The following is a 13,864-nucleotide window of genomic DNA, read 5'->3' as shown; positions in this document are numbered from 1 at the left end:
CGGTTCAGGTGGTGCTTGAACAAGTTTGGGGAAGGGTCGTCAAGAAAAGAGCTGCTCAAGCACCTGGATGCTGTAAGCAAATGGGCAGAAGCAAGGGGATGGGGAGCGGCCCACCCTCCCTGCCTCTCTACTCCATCCTGGGCTTCGGGGCTGCCGGGTCATTGCTCTTGGTCCCCTTGACTTCTCTGAAGCTTGCAAAGCCTGCTGTGCGCCAGGCCTGCCCTGCCCCTGCCAGGGACACCTATTCCTCCTCACCGCCTAGCCAGGCTGGGGAAAGGGGGTTTCAGAGAGCTAAAGAGAGCCCCCCCAAGCTCAGCAGAGATGAGCTAAGGGAGGTAAGCAGGCAGGAAAGAGGATGCACAACTACAAGGATGAAGATGGGTCATGCAGACAGACAGATGGACAGACTGATAGGTAGGCAGACATAGGAGAACTCCGAAGTTCCTCTGCCTTATCCATTCCTTGTGTCTCCACCCAGAGGGTTGAGGAAAAGCCACCCCTGCCCTCGGCCTCCTCCTCACCTCCTCTCAGCCCTGAAGCTGTCAGCTGGAGGAAACCCACTGGCTCCCCTAAACCCTCTCAGGTCTTTGTCCCCCTTACAAAAATCATTAAGCCTTTAGAGTTCGTCAACAGCTTGGCTCCAGGCTAAAAGGGGAACTGCTGGGGAGGTTGGGGAATCAGGGCAGCCTGCATGCACTCCTCCAGCTGGACAGCTAGAAGCTAGGCAGAGCACCTCCGGCCCTCTCCAGGCTGCAGCGGCAGTCCAAGCTCCTCCCCAGCACACAGCACACAGGCTCGCTTGGAACCCCACTCCAGCTGCTGGCGTCTGTGCCTTTAAATTGCTGCTTTCAGAGAGTGCAGCTCAGGGGGAGGTGGGAGGGAGGGAAACATCTTCCTACAGTCTCCCTCTTCCCTCCCCTCCAAGACTCTCCAGGGTTTAGAGAGTGATTGCTGCCCAAAAAGAATCTCCTTCAGCACCCTAGCAGGCAGGCTGAGGCCCTCCAGAGCCCCAGGTGAGCCAGAGCAGGAGCAGGTTATCTGTGTCAGAGTCACTTCCACGGGAATAGTTCTGGCCCCTGACTGGTAAGGACAGGGCAGAGAAGAGAGAAGAGGAGAGAGCGTGCAACTCCTAGCCCGGCCCTCCTTGGGTTCCATGCAAGTGGCCCAAGTAGGAAGAAGGCTCTGTACTTTCGGCGCTCCCGCCCGGATACTCCCTCTCACCTCGGCAGCCAGGCTGAGAAAGGACTCCAGGGTCCCCGCAGAATGACAACTCTTGTTCCAGCAACCCTCTCCTTCCTTCTCCTCTGGACCCTGCCGGGGCAGGTCCTCCTCAGGTGAGCTGAGTGGGGGTAAGAAGGAGATGCATGCAAATACCGGCTGGGGGTAGCAGGGGCTCTGGCACAGTTTCCTTGAAGTTTACAAAAAGCCCACAGTCTGGAAGGCTCCAGGGGAGGACACACCCTCCCCCAGTCAGATCCCAGGAGACTTTCATAAAGGATGTCAAAGCTCCAGAGCAGGTGGGAAGGCTTCTGCATGGGTGAGACTTTCCTGGGCCAGGGTAGGGGCTAGGGAGTGAGCCCAGAACAGAAGCCATCTGTCCTGCCATGCAACCCTATCTCCCTACCAGCTTGGCCACACGTTCCTCAGATCCTTAAAAATGACACCAACATCTGCCAGCTGTTCACCCAAGAGATTTCAAGGAGCAAGGATTTTCCCAAAAGCACATCAGAATGATGTTGGCTGACCAAACATTGGCCCTCTGCAGTCACCCTACCCTGCCCAGGGGGAACCTGTCTGCTCACTGTCCCTGGAGGGGCACTAAGTGGCCATCATTTCCTGGGCTTGGGGGCAAGACATGCTTTGGGCTCCTTGTAAATGGCCTCCTACCCCTTCTCACTTTCTCATTAGACCAGGAGCCATTCTAGGTGGATAGGGTGAGCTGAGGAGGAAAAATGGCTGTGCCTTGGGCTGAACTGGTCAGAAGAATGCCTCCCAAGGTGGAGGCAGGTGAGTGCCACCACAGTATTGTCCTCCCCCTCTTCATTCAAAGAGCACGCCAAGATCTGCTTGCTTCTGAGGAGCCTCCTGCCGCACTGCTGGCAGACACATTAGGGGGCAATCAGGCAGGGATGCAGTTGAGGGGGGGCAGTGATAAACTTCTTCAGAGTGAAAAGCAGCCCTAAGTGCAATGGCAGCTCAGCTGGAGTTGATAGGAGGATGCAGGCAGAAGGGGGCACCCAGCTGACGCTTGCTGGCCCTGCTGGAGGGGAAGTTGCCTCAAGGCCCAAGCTTTGGTGGCAGCATTCCCACTTGAGTGATTGGAGCAAGGCAGGCCCTTAGGAAATCTTGAGACCAAATCCTTCATTGTATTTATGGAAACTGAGGCCTAGAGAGGGCAAGTGACCTGGCCAAGGTCACTTAAGTACCCAGCAGCAGAATCAGCGTTCTCCCCTTACCCCACCCCAAGGCCTTCCATGAGAAAGATTTTCAGCTCTGGAACCTCCATAGTCCTGCCCGTGTTTGGAACTTTCCAGGAATGAAAGGGAGCAAGGAGAGGCCACACACTGTGACTCTGCTTTCAGGTCTGCAGACAAAGTAACCCTGGAAAAGCGGAGCTGTCACCTCTCCCGCTAGCTCCAGCCCCAGGACCCTGGGACTGGCTGTGTTCTCAGGATAATATTTTAAATCATAAAATACAGTACACAGGATTTCAAAGGAAAAGAATTATTTTAAATACTTTTGTCAAAATATTATAAAAACAATTTTTACTCTGCTTTCAGGTCTGCAGACAAAGTAACCCTGGAAAAGCGGAGCTGTCACCTCTCCCGCTAGCTCCAGCCCCAGGACCCTGGGACTGGCTGTGGGCTCAGCTGTCTTGTGGGGGGCCCAAGACAGCTGAGCCCACAGCCAGTCCCAGGGTCCTGGGGCTGGAGCTAGCGGGAGAGGTGACATGAGAGTGAGGTTGAGGACAGTGGCAAGGGTCTGGCTGCTCCACCTGCAGGGCCACATGGCCTCCCGGCAAGCAGGTGACAAGCAGCCAGCAGCAGCACCTGACCAGTGTGGATGCCCCATGGTGAAGCCACGCACTTCTGCTTGCACCAGCACCACCACCCGCCTCCTTGGGTTTTCAGAGCCTGCTTAGGCCACCTGCTCTGGCCACCCCCACTCGCGGCCAAGGTGGCCTCTGTTCCCAGGTTAAGAGCTCCCTCCTGCTCATGGGATTCAAGGAAGTAAGACTCTAAGGGTCAGGGTGCAGCGGCTGTCACTGACCTTCCCCCACTCTGGTTCCTTGGCAGCCCGCCCTGGGCTGCTTGCATCATGGTATTGCGGTAGATGGACTTAGTTTTGAAGTCAATAGCTCTGGGTTGGAATCTCTGCTTTACCATTTAGGAACTGTATGATCATGAACAAGTCACTCCATCTTGCACTCCTCAACTATAGCTGGAGGATAATAAGAGTGATTATTGAAAGGATTGATGTGAGAACTATACTAGATAAAGTGTTTAGAATGGTGCCTCAGCTATTTGTATTATTCTATCAGTCACTGGAAGGTACATAGATTTACTGGGAAAGAGGAGCTCTCTGGTTCAAAGGAGACTCAGACCCAGAAGGACAGCAGTCACCCCACCTCCCAGCCCCAGCAGTGCAGCAGCAGTAGTGGCAGCAGGGGAGCTGGCTCTGGTGATGATGGCAGGATGGAGCAGAAGGCACAGGACCCAGCCAGGAGTCCAGCCTGAGCTCAGTGTGAGCCCCACCCCTGCCCTCAAGCCCCTGCTGAGCTCCTGGTCCCTGGTCTAGCTATTGGCTGCTAAGCAGACAAGCAGGCATATGGAAGGAACTTTGCTGCTCTTAGAGGGAAACTTGTCAGGGGTGAAGGGGGCTGGCCTCTAGGCTAGGCCAAAACACACTGGCCCCCTCCTCAAAATGGAGCTCTTAGGAAGAAAAGATGGGAGTTGACCTTCACAGCATGGCCACTTTACTGGGAGGCTTTCCCATGCTTCTAGAGCCCTGCTTTCCTGCCTCTTTTATTGCCAAGGTGAGATGACCTGCCTGCAGCTGCCACAACCCTGAACTGAGGTTCAGCTCAGAATATAGCTTCCTGCTGGAGCAGACACCAGAAGCCAAGATGCCCTCTCCAGAAGCTGGGTCCTAGCCCCTGAGGAATCAGCATGAAGGCCAAGCAACTAAAACTATCTCTCAGGGGTGTAAATTGCCCTTGAGCCCTTCCCATCCTTGGCTAGGCCAGATGTACAAAGCGTTGCCACAGCCACATTATTTGTGTCACTCTTGTTTGAGCATGTCCAAGGCACCTTCAGAAAGAGAATACTGGATGAGGCCTCAGCCTTGGGTTCAAGTCCTGATCCTGGGCCCTGTGTCACTCACCAGCTGTGAGACTTTGGGCAAGTCACTTTTCTTTTGGACAGTCGATCTATCTATCTATCTATCTATCTATCCATTTATTAGGTTCCACATATGAGATCATATGGCATTTGTCTTTCTCTGTCTGACATTTCATTTAGCATAATACCCTCCAAGTCCATCCATGTTGCTGCAAATGGCATTATTTCATTCTTTTCTATAGCTGAGTAGTATTCCATTGTATATATACACCACATCTTCTTTATCTATTTATCCGTTGTTGGACACTTGGGTAATTTCCGTGTCTTGGCCATTGCAAATAATGCTGCTATGAACATGGTGGGGGGTGCAGATATTTGTTCAACATAGTGATCTCGTTTCCTTTGGATAAATACCCAGAAGTAGAATTGCTGGATCATAAGATAGTTCAACTTTTAATATTTTGAGGGAACTCCATATTGTTTTCCACAGTGGCTGCACCAATTTACAGTCTCACAGATTACTCCTTTGGAAGCCTCAGTTTTCTCACCTATAAGATGGAAATAACAGTTTTCACCCCCATCACGCTGAGAATTTTGAGGACAAAAAGATCTAATATATGTGAAAGCAATCTTCTAGGACTAAATATTGAGCTGCTGTGTTGGCTTATGGGTTTCTGTACTTCTCATTTTGCAAGTGGGCACCTAGAAACCATCTCCTAATCCTCCTGCCTGATGGAGAGATCAGCCAAAGTGGGGAGGGAACAAGGAAGGAGAGGGTCTGTGATAAAGGCAGAATGCAACAGATCTCAGTTATTAATTCTTTATCTCTCCTGTCCAGGGTGGCCTTGGCAAAAGAAGAAGTCAAATCTGGGACCAAGGTGTCCCAGCCCATGTCCCCCTCTGATTTTCTGGACAAGCTTATGGGGCGAACATCTGGATATGATGCCAGGATTAGGCCCAATTTTAAAGGTAAGAATCATTCATCCTACAAAATACCTTTCCCTCCCCACTTCTTTTGGGGACATACTGCCGAGCTAGCCTCCATTGCCTACCTCAGGGCCAGGAGGCTGGAGGTACAGGGCTGGCTCTCACAGCTCAGAAGGAGTGTCCCCTCCCCATCACCCATGGGCCTGTGTGCCAGGCACTGCCTTCTCCCAGCAGTGCCTTAACCTCAAGCTCAGGGAGGGAGTCTTGGAAATTTCTCCCAGATTCCTGGAATGCCCTGCCAATATGGCTGTGCTTTGCTACCCTTAGGCCCACCTGTGAACGTGACCTGCAACATCTTCATCAACAGTTTCAGCTCCATCACCGAGACTACCATGGTAAAGCATTGCCCTGCTCTAGCTTCCATTCTAGTGTGAATGGGTGAAGCCCAGCAGATAGCAAGACTTTCCTCCCTCTGCCATCCTCTCCCTGTTTCAGGGTCATAGTTAAAGCCATGGGATGTCCAAAGTCGGTCACTGGGAGTTTATCTTTCCCCAGCCCAGGGTTTTAGTGGCTAAAGGCAGACTAGCCTAAGCAGCAGATGGTCCAGTTTGGCAGGTAGCTTGATGCATAGCATCAATGCTTGGAAATCAGATAAACCTGCATTCAAACCCTGACTCTACCATCTCTTAGGCAGGTTACTCAAATCTCTCTTTGTCTCAGTTTCCTCATCTGTAAAATGGGGATCTTAACAGCACCCTCCTCTCAGGGTTGACATGAGATTTAAATGAGATGATGCGTATGAAGAAAGCACTTAGCAGAGAGCCTGGCACATAGCAAGTGTTTAATAAATGTCTTTTCCCTTCCCTTCTTTGCCATATCAGCCCAAAGCAGGCTCCTTCTACAGTCGAAAATGCCCACTGCCCCTGAGATGTGCTCCCAGCATTTCCTCCTCATGGCCCTCCTGCCCAGGTAGGCTTGCTAGGCCCCTGCAATAGCACTGCCTCTGATGGGCCCATCTCTGTTCAGGACTACAGGGTGAACATCTTCTTGCGGCAGCAGTGGAGCGACCCACGCCTGGCCTACGGAGAATATCCTGATGACTCGCTGGACCTCGATCCCTCCATGCTGGACTCTATTTGGAAGCCAGACCTGTTCTTTGCCAATGAGAAAGGGGCCAATTTTCACGAGGTGACCAAAGACAACAAGTTGCTGCGCATCTTCAAGAATGGAAATGTGCTCTACAGCATCAGGTGCAGCTGGCGTACAGCCAGGAGAGCTCGGAGCAAAAGGGGTAGAGGCTGTGGGGTGGGCGGAGGGTTCCCTGTGCTGTGCTGAGGCACAGTAAGCCGGCCTAACTTCTTTCTTACTGTCCCTGCCAGGCTGACTCTCATTTTATCCTGCCCAATGGACCTGAAGAACTTCCCCATGGATATCCAGACCTGCACGATGCAGCTGGAGAGCTGTAAGTGTCCCTAGAAAGTCATAGAGTGAGGCCTGAGATACCAGCTAGTTAACCCCATGCCATGATAGTCCAGACAGGAGAAGGGCAGCCCAGAGTGGGGATGAACTTCCCCAAGCACACACAGTGAGCTCTTGGCACAGGTGAGACTAGAAGCCAGGGCTTGCTAACACTCAGCCCAGTGTGCTTTTCCATCCCTTTGCTATTGGCAGGTCTGGCTGTCCCACAGGGCCGGGGAATGGGAAGGCTCCAGCCTTACATACAAATGTGCTTATGCTGGATATGGAGGGTCATTTGAGGGATACCTCCTCTGTCCAGATATAATTTCCCTCTCACAGTGCCTGAAGTAATTTTACCTTTACTTCCCCTGAGTTAAGACATTCAAGATGCCTATAAAAAAATTTTAAAAAGATGCCTATAAAAATCCAGAGTTGGCAGGGAAGGGGGGAGTCTTTGAACCCTGATTCCTTGTGAACACATAATTTTTTTTAACTGAAGTATAGTTACAATGTTGTGTTAATTTCAGGTGTACAGCAAAATAATTCGGATATATATATATATATTCTTTTTCAGATTCTTTTCCATTATAGGTTATTACAAGATGAATATAGTATAATTCGGATATATATATATATATATTCTTTTTCAGATTCTTTTCCATTATAGGTTATTACAAGATATTGAATATAGTTCCCTATGCTATACAGTAGGTCCTTGTTGTTTGTCTATTTTACATATAGTAGTATGTACAGATAGCTTTTGTAGAGAGGTGGCAGAGGACAGTTCTAGGCATAGGACAGTGCCCACCATAGCAAGGTCAGCCAAGGGCTACCAAGGGCAGGGGGTGCCAACCTGCAGAGGCTGCCCTAAGTGCAGAGAAGCTAAAGGATAGCAAGGCTGGACCATCGCCCATGTCCATTCCTTTGCCATCTCCTGAACAAGTGAGACTGTGGGATCAGGAGATATTCATTTGATCCTCAAAGAAGAAGTCTTGTCAGCCTGTTTCCAACATACAATAACAGTAATGGATAGAATATGTCCTATGTGGTCAGCTTTACAGAGTTCATAAACCACCTTCACATCCAGGTCCTCATTACCCCCTCTGAAAAGTAGGTGGAGCATTTTACAGAAGGGATAGTGACTTGCCCAAAGTCACAAAGCTACTCTGGGCCAAGGCCCTGCACTGGACATCCGTGAGCCTTGGTGTTTCTGCTCCCATTTCTACCCGACGTGTGAGTATAGTCATCTACGTGGCAAGAGCCTTCACGAACTGCTAGCTATCTGTGAGCAACTTGGCATTTTCAATGTTAGCTCCCAATTTGCCCCAGGTCAGGACTCTGGCTGGGAGTCTGTGGTATGCACATTGTCCCATGCATGACTGGCAAGGTATAAATAGCTCTTTCCTCCCTGGAGTGAGGTGGCAGAAGCCCCAGCTCTGAGGCTGGCTCAGCTCAAGATGTGGTCGGTACACATGCTTACTCCCCTGGGTTTGAGATGGGGCAGGAGGTTCCCAGCTGGTTTCCTTGACATCTTTCCAAGCCTTTTGATGTGCTTTCTAGGTCTGCCAGAATAATTTCTCTTCTTTGGGCCTTTCTAAAGCTTGAGAACTAGGTAGGAGAGGAATCTTTCTGATTTACCCACTTAGGCTGGGCCCATGAGGCAATTGACCCTCTTCCAAATGGTTTTCCTTTCCAAGATGAGCATGAAACTCCTAAAACCCAGGCCTTATTCCTCATTTGTTCTTTCCTGCCAGTTCTAACCCTCTCCCTGGCCCCATCCAACCACCACACTCTGCAGTCCTCTGCCATCTCTGTCACTTTCAGTTGGCTACACCATGAATGACCTCATGTTTGAGTGGCTGGAAGATTCTCCTGCTGTCCAAGTGGCTGAGGGGTTGACTCTGCCCCAGTTTATCTTGCGGGATGAGAAGGATCTAGGCTATTGTACCAAGCGCTACAACACAGGTAAAAACCCAAGATCTTTACTGGCTGTGGGCCACAAGAGGGCCTCCAGATGGGAGGGAAAGGGGCAAGGCAGCTAGCCTCTACTGAAGGTCCAGTCTGTGCCAGATGTGGCGCTAAGTGCTTCATATGACTTATCTCATTATGGTAGAGGTGATCAGCCCCATTTCTCAGAAAGAGAAAACTGAGGTTCTAAGAAGTTGAATCAGTTGGCCAAGTCACACAGCTAGTAAATGGCTGATTTATAATTCAAATCCAGATCTGTCTAATGCCAAAGCCCTTGTTTATGTCCCTATCACACGCTGCAGAACAAATGGTCCTGTGCCAGTGAGTGGCAGGAGTGTTCCACCTGTCCTGGGGCCAACTTCACGTGGAAAGTGGGGAATCTACATCTGGGAGTAGTCAATGAGTTCACTGAACCAGGAGAGAAGAGAATTCAGGTCACCAGCTGGCTTACCGTCCACACCTCCTACCACTGTCCCCACTGCTCAACTCTCGTGAATTGGCTTGGTTTCCCAGGTGTGAAAAGCGTGCCAGGAAATGGAGAGGAGCTGGTTTTCCAGCCTGAGCATCTGCCCCCTGCAGCTTCCATAATCCTGCTAGCTCCTCATTTCCCCTGGCAATTTGGCTGTGAAGAGCTATGACACTGAGATAGAGGCCACAAACTGAAGAGGGGAGATCACACTCCAATGGTGTGCTGATATGCTTTGGGTGCAGCCCTATGAATTTGTGTGTGAATGTGGAGGTGCAGGTAGCTGGGGAGACGAATGAGCCACTGAATTTAGAAAATGCTGGCGTGAGTGGAAATTGGTATAACCTTTTTTAGGGAAAAAAACTGGCATTTTGTATATAGACTGGGGGGTTTTAAATTTTGGTGTGCATTATATTTCCCTGGGGAGCCTGTTAAAATATTGATTCCTGGGTTCTGCCTCTCAGAGATTCTGATTACGTGCGCTTGGAGTGATGCCCAGAAATCTGTGTTTGAACAAGCATCCTGAGGATTCTGATGCAGATGGTCCAGGGGGCACGCTAAGAAACTTCAGTCTGGAAGCTAAATTTGTTTGCCTACCTGTTGATCCAGGAATTCCACTGCCTGGAATTTATTATGAGGAAATATTCCAAAATATCATATTGACTTTAGACCCCAAGAGGGTTCCTGGGTCACTGTTTATACTAGCAAAAACTTGGAACTGCTCTAAATATCCACCAATAGGGTGGAAGTTAAGTAAATTACATAGTGCATTTGCTTGGTGGGATATTATCCAGACGTTTAAAAAGAATGCTTGCAAGGTGCTTATATCAACATGGGAAACTTCAGGTGGAAAAGGGTAAGATTCAAAGTTATATACACAGAATGATTCTACTGTGATGAAAGAAACAAACCAAAAGCATGTGTTTAAAAACCCTGGGAGGAAATAGCACTAAGCGTTTCTAAAGCAGTATGATACAACAGGTAAGAGCAAGAACTCTGGAGTCAGATAGAGCTGAGTTTGAATTCTGGCTGCACCATTTACTAGTTGGGTGCCCTTGAGCAACATAACTTAATCTTTTTGAGCCTCAGTATCCCTGTCTATAAAATGGGAAATAATAATTTGACCTGCCCCAAAGAGTTGCTATGGGATTTAAATGAGATAAACTATATAAAGTCAGGACACTTAGTAGGGGCTTGACAAATGTAAGCTTATGAATATTATTATTCTTTCTCTACTTCTCACTTTCGTTCTGTGCTAAACAAGTGTTAATTTTGTCATTGAAAACAAAACTGCTATCACCAAAAAATAAAAATAAAAAAAGGAAGGAAGGAAGGAAAGAAAGGAAAGAAAATATGGATACCTAGCCAAAACATGTCATGGCAAGAAGCCCAGGGTGGGTGGACTCAGGGAAGAGTAGGAGATCACAGCATCACACAGCATGTCAAAGCCATAATCAGTCACTGATGAAATCACTAACCTTGAGGAATCAGACAGTCCTATTAAGAGCAAGCCTAGGCCAGAATAAAATAATAATATACACATCCTCTGTTTTTTGCTTTGGTTATCCTAAGCATCTGCTGCCAGAAGCTCTGAGCTAGTGTTTTCTTAGCCTTGGGGATGGAAAGCAGGGTAAAATGAAGATGGCTGGCAGAGGAGGCAAGCATTGGCACATGTGCCTGGGGCCAATGCACTTTTTGTGGGTGGAATAGAATGCTGCTGCCAGATGCTTTCTGGGAACCCGCTGCCTGCTGTCCAGAACTGGTCTCTGCTAGACATTGTTTCCAGATGTTTGCTATCCTGCTCTTACTTGCTTAAGACACAGGCGGTGTTTATCTCAGTGAATCGTTGCCAGAGAGCTTCAAGGGTCCCAGCACGCACAAGCTAGGCTGCTGAGATTTGAGTGGAGTCTAAGCTCATTTTGTTAATCATGATAATAGTACCAGCTACCTACTGTGCTCAACACCTCAAATACATTATCTCATTTAATTCCTACAACTGCCCAATGATGGAGTTGATATTGTTGTTACTCTATTTTACAGGCAAGGAAACTGAAGCTTTAAAAGCTTAGGTGTTTTGCCTGAGGTCACACAGCTAGTGAGTGGAAGGTTCAGGATTCAAACCCATACAGTCTGGCTCTGGAGCCCTCCCACCCTTAATCCTCTTGCAGTGCTGTCACGGGGAAGGCCTTCTGCTGGCAACTAAAGTGCTGGGAGCAAGAGGTCAAGTCCCCAGTGGCTTCTCTGAGAGTTTCCTCAAAACTTGAATCTGGTGCTCCCTGGGGCCATTTCGAAAGGCTCATTTATTGGCACAGGTTAGGTGCCCAGAGGCTGGCCCACAGAAATAGAGCTGCCCTAGTCCTGCCTTTCAGCTCAGCTGCAGGCTGGGGACCTGGAGCCTGATACCTCACCTCTTTCCTTGCAGGGAAATTCACCTGCATCGAGGTAAAATTTCACCTGGAACGACAGATGGGCTACTATCTGATTCAGATGTATATCCCCAGCCTACTCATCGTCATCCTGTCCTGGGTCTCCTTCTGGATCAACATGGATGCTGCCCCTGCCCGGGTGGGCCTAGGCATCACCACTGTGCTCACCATGACAACTCAGAGCTCTGGCTCCCGGGCCTCTTTGCCTAAGGTGAAGAGACATGAAAGGGAACTTGCTTGCCATAGAGCTCCCCATTTCCCACTCATCCCCTGTTCCCTCCTGCTGACTATTTTCCTTGGATTTAAGGTAGAGAAGAGCCATCGAGCAAGAGCAGGTGGCCTGCATTCTCTTCCCCCAGAACATACCACTAATAACATTGCCAACAGTGTGGAGGCTGGGGTTGCAGAAGCTGTCTGGCTGGGGAACGAGTAGAGACAGTGCTGACTTACTTTGATTTTCATCAGGAAATACTAGCATGTCCAAGATTAAAAGACCCTTAGCAAGTAGAAAGTCCCACTCCCTCACGGTACAGATGAGAGCATTACAGCCCAGAGAGATAGAATGACTTTCTCAAGGTCATGCTTCACAAGAAACAATCAAACAATCCGACATCTGTTTCTTGCTATGTCGGAAATCGGATACTATTACAAAGAACTCTAGAGACAATGTCCCTTCTTTTGGGGTGAGTAAACTTTGAGGTAGCAAATAGCAATGAAAGTCAGTAGACTCTGATCTCCTAGGGCCTGGTGATATTTTGATTATGCAGAGAGATCTGTGCTGATGGAACTGGGCCTAGGTTCTCCCTGCCTCATGTCTTCATGTGCAGAATTTAGAGTTCATCACCTCAAAGTCCTTACAGTCAGCAAGGCTCTGAGAAAATCAGGGAGCAAACTCATTCATTCATTCAATAAATATTTACTGAGCACGCACTATGTACCAGGCACTGTACTAGGCAATGGAGAAATAATGGGAAACCAAAACAACACAGCTTTTGCAGATCTTCCAGTGAATATATTCCCTCTTGCTCTGTATTGATGGAAACCAGGCCCTGTGATCGCCCATCTCCCAGTGTTTATTTTTAAGAAGATTTTTACTGGGGACTTAAACAAGGGGTAATCCAGACACCCAGAGTTAATTTACAAATTTGCTATATAGTGGGGAGGTGGGGGTGGGGGTAATAGTGGTTAAGAGTAACAGAATAGAGTCAGGTAGATTTTGATTTAAGTCCCCGCCTTGTCATTTACTAATGGTGATCTTAGGTAAAGACCTTAATGTCTCAGTCTCCTCACCTGTAACATGGAAATATTACCTCTTCCATAGGGTTATTGCAAGTAATAAATAAGATAATGTATTAACACAGAGAATAGTGTTTGGCACATAATAACCACTCAATAAATGATAACTATTGTTATAATTATTAGGAGTCTAGGTGGAAAGAGCTGGGTGGTAGACCTAGGCCTAAAGCAGCTGGTGGTGTTTCCAATCATTTTTGAGTCACCAGGAAACCTTTGAGGTGGTCCTAAGCCCTCTAGGGATAAATAGTGACAAAACTCAGATTAAGATCTAATGTCCTGGGCTTCCCTGGTGGCGCAGTGGTTGGGGGTCCGCCTGCCGCTGCAGGGGATGCGGGTTCGTGCCCTTTCACCACAGGAGGCACGGGTTCAATCCCTGGTCAGGGAACTAAGATCCCTCATGCCGCACCGGGTGGCCAAAAAAAAAAAAGACTAAGGAGAGGGATGGGATTTCTAAGGAGATGCTGATCCAAAGTCTTCTTGCCTGTGCCCAGGAGACCCTGGGGTCCTTTGAATGCACCTGTCCCCGTGGGTTCTACGGGTTGCGGTGTGAGGTGAGCGGGGTGACATGTGCGGATGGGCCTTGCTTCAACGGCGGCTTGTGGGGGGGGGGGGGGGGCCCCCCCCTGCCGCTGCAGGGGATGCGGGTTCGTGCCCCGGTCCAGGAGGATCCCGCATGCCGTGGAGCGGCTGGACCCGTGGGCCATGGCCGCTGGGCCTGCGCGTCCGTGAGCCTGTGCTCCGCGGCAGGAGAGGCCGCAGTAGTGAGAGGCCCGCGTACCGCAAAAAAAAAAAAGATCTAATGTCCTAAGGGAAGTTGTCAGAGATCACTTCCTATACAAGCATACTTCTTTTTATTGCACTTCGCTTTATTGCACTTAGCAGATACTGCGTTTTTTAATGACTTGAAGGTTTGTGGCAACTCTGCGTTGTCAGATGATGCTTAGCATTTTTTTAGCAAAAAGTATTTTTTAATTAACGTATAC

The 13,864-nt window shown here is 49.1% G+C and overlaps 1 protein-coding gene across 1 annotated transcript in view; it reads left to right on the top strand.

The window, feature by feature from the left end:
* The first annotated feature begins 828 nt into the window (after positions 1-828).
* Positions 829-13,864, top strand: part of LOC103076593 (glycine receptor subunit alpha-4) — a 29,570-nt gene continuing 16,534 nt past the window's right edge. Inside the window, exons 1-7 of the mRNA XM_007447584.1 lie at positions 829-1,334; positions 5,179-5,309; positions 5,595-5,662; positions 6,294-6,517; positions 6,647-6,729; positions 8,550-8,690; positions 11,582-11,796. Of these exons, the coding sequence (XP_007447646.1) occupies positions 1,264-1,334; positions 5,179-5,309; positions 5,595-5,662; positions 6,294-6,517; positions 6,647-6,729; positions 8,550-8,690; positions 11,582-11,796 (933 nt within the window). The 5' untranslated portion in view covers positions 829-1,263. The remainder of the gene's footprint in view (positions 1,335-5,178; positions 5,310-5,594; positions 5,663-6,293; positions 6,518-6,646; positions 6,730-8,549; positions 8,691-11,581; positions 11,797-13,864) is intronic.

Source organism: Lipotes vexillifer, unplaced genomic scaffold, assembly GCF_000442215.2.
Source record: "Lipotes vexillifer unplaced genomic scaffold, Lipotes_vexillifer_v1.1 scaffold1990, whole genome shotgun sequence".
In the NCBI taxonomy this organism is placed as follows: Eukaryota; Metazoa; Chordata; class Mammalia; order Artiodactyla; family Lipotidae; genus Lipotes; species Lipotes vexillifer.
Note: the sequence above shows the minus strand (reverse complement) of the source record. Positions and strands in the feature narration are given on the sequence as shown.